Here is a 4,489-nt window from a genome sequence, read left to right on the forward strand (position 1 = left end):
GGTATATTTTCAGCCAACACAGAACAAGTCAATGTTAAAGTGGAGGTATATTGGTTGTATGTTTGCAGTTCTGTATTTTTTTAAAGAAACTTCTGTGTTTTTTCTGCCGAGATATCTTTGTTTCTTGGTGTGTTTAGGTAGTTTTTTTGGCGTTTTCGTTGGTGTGTATCTTACTGTGTTTTATGGTGATTTTCTTAGGTAGAGATCTTCAGTTTTTATTAAAATGTAGTCTTTTTTTAGGGTGATCTTATTTGTTGTATGATTTATAAGAATATTATGGATTTGAATGTCTGTAAAGTTGTGATTTTTGTTTTGTTTGTTGTGATGTGCTAATTAGGGTTGTAGGGTAGTTTAATAGTAGTTTAATATAGTTTTATATTTGTTTGCAGTTGGATGAGGGTGAAGCTAAATGTAGAGATGAAAGTGGAAATATTTTATTTGAAACGGTTGTCCACAATGAAAAAGAAGCTTACGAAGTATATTGTGCTTACGCGCATCATATCGGATTTAGTGTCCGTAAGGAGCACGACACATTCTGGCCTAACTCCAAGAATCTTAAGACGAAAGACTTTGTTTGTGGGAGAGCAGGTTTCAAGAAAGAGTTGAAGGCCACACAAATTGTTAAGTACAAAAGAGCGGACACAAGAAGCGGGTTTCCGGCTATGATTCGTTACGCAGTTGATGCTGAAGGCAATTGGACAGTTAAAAAATTCATTGAGTCTCATAACCACTCCTTAGCTAACCCTGGTGAGAAGCATCTGTTGTGGTCTAGTAGAAAGATAAGCGAAGTGAACGCAGAGGTTCTCAAATTGATGACACAGTCAGGAATAAGACCTAGAGATGCATTTAACTTTCTAGCCACAGAAGTTGGAGGAGTTGAGAAATTGGAGTGCACCAAGATAGATGCCTTTAATTTCATTCAAAGAGAGAGGAGATGTAGAATTGAAAACGGCGATGCCAATGCTTTATTGCAACTTTTCACAGAGAGACGTGTGGCACTTCTAGGCATGATTATGATTGCTTTGGTGATGTTATCATTTTTTATACGAGCTATAGATTAAATAGATATAACTTGTGTTGTGCTCCTTTTGTTGGTGTTAACCACAATTGGCAAAATGTTCTCTTTGGCGTTGGTTTTTTGTCAGATGAGACGACAGAGTCTTTCAAATGGCTTTTCAAAACCTTCCTCCGTATCATGGGCGACAATCATCCAATTACAATATATACTGATCAAGACCAAGCAATGGGAAAAGCCATAGAACAAATCTTGCCAGATACACGACATAGATTATGCCAGTGGCACATATATAAGAAGTTGGCCACAAAGGTTCACTGCGGGTTAGCGAATAAAATAGTAGCTAATCTTTTTTATAAGTGCATGAGCAAATGCGAGTCTGTAGAGGAATTTGATAACTCGTGGGAGATGATGATTGAAAGTTGTAATCTACAAGACAACGTTTGGTTAGATGAGATGTACAACATCAGAGATAAGTGGGCTACAGCCTTTAATAAGGATGTATTCGGAATGGGGATTTTATCCACCCAGAGAAGTGAATCAACGAATAATATTTGTCATGGTGTTGCTAAGCCCACAAGTTCAATTACAGATTGTTTTCTGGGGCTTGAGCAAGTAATGAGAGCATGGAGGCGTAACGAGAAGGATGAATATTATAAGTCAGATCAATCTGTGATCACTCCAGTTGCCAAAAGCAGTCCTATATTGCGGCAGGCATCTGTATTTTACTCGAGGAAGCTCTATAATATGTTTGAGTTAGAATTCATTCATGGATCATGTGGCCTTCAATTGCATGCCTCTATGAACAATGAAAATGAATTTTTTATTAATAATTTGGATGACCAGACCACAAACAGAACTTGGGTGGTTCATTATGATCCCTTCAGTTTGGAGGTTCAATGCAGCTGCAGAAAATTCGAAATGATGGGGCTATTATGCGCCCATGCTCTACGAGTATTAAACTTTCTACATATTAAGAAGATCCCAGATAAATATCTCCTACTGAGATGGTCCGCAAATGTAAAGAGAGATGTGTACAACAATGATGCATACAAGCACTTCCAACAGTCACAAATAATGAACGATGGGAAAGGTAGCTTAATATTCGAAACACACATGCAAAAGATGTCATATCTATGCACTAATAAAGCCAAGGGAAACGAAGAGGCTGAGCTGTGCATGAAGGATGCGATGAAAAAATTATCATTGAATATTGATAATATAATAAGTGGAAGAGTTCCAAAGTTAGTCAAACAACCTAAAAGTAAAAAAAATCAGGTGAGTAATCAATCTAATCTTCCTGATCCCGCCAAAATGCGACCCAAAGGAATATCCAATGCCAGGCTAAAAGGTTACTGGGAGAGAAGAAAAAGAGCAAAAGGTATATCCTCGTAAAAATTGCTGTTTTTTATTTTCTTGGACTGATTTTCGTACAACTTATATAGGTACACCTGTTGAAGTTTCAAGTAGCCAAGAACCCAAGTCTTTCAATCCTTATCCAAACATATCATCACTGCCTAATTTTCTAACACAGGTCAGCAACCTTATGAGGAAATTTGTGTATATTATTTTTATCTTATAATAATTGTGGTTATTCCATATGCAGAATTTCTTTCCTCCAAGACATAGAGAATCATACACTGCAATGATGACAGATCCAATACATGATCAGTAAGTAATTTGACATATTCTTAAATTGAATGTTTTTATTTGTTAGTATTGACATTTTTTGATACAGGTTCTAGTCAGGATGCACGCAACATTTTTTTTTCAATGACAATTTCATTGGGATATTAATTTCTGTGTACTTTTCTCTATATAAAGAAATTTGTTGAGGAGGATGTATCTAGAAATTTGTATACATTATTGTAATTCTGATATTTTCTTTTGAAGCAGTACTGTCTGTATTAATGAAATTTTTATACACCCATTATTCAACAATTTTTAAGTTTGTGATGCATGCTACTCATATGGTCAAAATTTGTTAATCATGTTATGGTTATGTATGGCATCAACCCAATTCCAAAGAGAATGACATATATTTACAAGATGGAAGATTTATAATCTATTTATGCCAGGAGAAATTTATCTTCATGTTGGACCATTGATTGGTTATCTGTTAGGGAGTATGACCAAAAGGTGATCAAAATTTTACCTGATACATCAATGGACAACATTTCTCTACAAGTCAAAAGTTCAAACACATCAAAAAGGGACATATTTTTCAACTAGCCATTGCAGAACTAACCAAAATACTCTTTTGAAATGAAGACTCGTCTTCTCTATAGTTATGAGTATCCAATAATGAAATTTTATAGTAATTTTGTGGTTTCCATAATTATCTTTCTTTCTTTCTCATTTCTTATAGGAATTGTCACACATGCAATGGCTGGCAAGCCTTACGGTGTACAATGTGCAAGGGTACAGGAAAAGTACCCTATCAAGTGAGGAATTACAAATTTCTCACCACATTATATATAACAATGAAGTATAGGGCAACGAAATGCAATAGCTGCTATACAACTCCACATTTTATTTACAACAGTATAATAAACATTTCTTTACAACAAACATTTTCTTTACAACAATACAATACCCACATCCACATCCATAGCCACATACAACCCCACACACACATCAAATGTTTCACCATGTGTAAATTCTTCCAACAATCAGCTCCGTCATCAGGTCCGACCGACAAGCTTCCATCAACAGGAAAGTAGATGTTCCAGCAATCTGCACAAGGGAAGATAAATAAAACATTAATTGTAATGCTTATGAACAATTTTAGTTCCAACAGCTGGATGAACAATATTAGATACTGAGCAAACCTAACAGTCAGGAGGACAAAATTAAACCTGTCACAGTGACATAAATAATGATATTTAAAAAAAAAGTTTGTATATTTATAAATCATGTAAAAGGCGCATATAAAGGTCACATACCATATGAGATCAATCAAAATTGTATATCTTGGCAAACAAAATTCGTATTAGCAACAATAAACGTTGACCTTTGAAACCTATTCTGATTTCTCCAAAGCATATTTACAAATGTCGTATACAATCTCTGCTTTAAATAAATGCATTAATTCCTACCAGTCCTTTTTCTCCGCCTAATTTACCTTCTCTTTTCTAACAAGTGTCTTCATATATTTACAAACATAAACACCACAATCATAACTATTACTTTGCACTGGTATTCCCCTGGTCATTAAAACTGGCCACTTAATCAAATTATCCTCGAAAGCATCAATGGTATCCTTTAAGAAATGCTCAATCTGTGTATTTAAAGACGAGTCATTAAATGTGTCTCAAAAAATGCTCAATCTTTAAATAATTATAACTTACAATACTTTGGGTGATGACCAAATGCATCCAGTTGGGTAAAGAGCATAAACTCTCCATTTACTCTCATTCATTGTCCCAACAAGGAGTATCCAATGTTGATTATTTATTATAGGTATCAATATTA

General features: G+C 34.9%; 2 protein-coding genes across 2 annotated transcripts in view; both read left to right on the forward strand.

Moving 5' to 3' along the window:
* The window catches only part of LOC110037959 (putative protein FAR1-RELATED SEQUENCE 10), a 1,975-nt gene extending 914 nt beyond the window's left edge, over window positions 1-1,061 (forward strand). Inside the window, exon 2 of the mRNA XM_020742707.1 lies at window positions 390-1,061. Within this exon, the coding sequence (XP_020598366.1) occupies window positions 390-1,061 (672 nt within the window). The remainder of the gene's footprint in view (window positions 1-389) is intronic.
* A 26-nt stretch (window positions 1,062-1,087) lies between these two features.
* On the forward strand, window positions 1,088-2,686 carry LOC110037960 (protein FAR1-RELATED SEQUENCE 5-like; the record flags this gene model as incomplete). Its single annotated transcript, XM_020742708.1, is given in 3 exon segments — window positions 1,088-2,396; window positions 2,461-2,549; window positions 2,622-2,686. Coding segments are annotated over 3 exon segments (1,355 nt in total), but the record flags the coding sequence as incomplete, so codon positions are not given.
* Window positions 2,687-4,489: the final 1,803 nt, after the last annotated feature.

Source organism: Phalaenopsis equestris, unplaced genomic scaffold, assembly GCF_001263595.1.
Source record: "Phalaenopsis equestris unplaced genomic scaffold, ASM126359v1 Scaffold227917, whole genome shotgun sequence".
Lineage (NCBI taxonomy): Eukaryota > Viridiplantae > Streptophyta > Magnoliopsida > Asparagales > Orchidaceae > Phalaenopsis > Phalaenopsis equestris.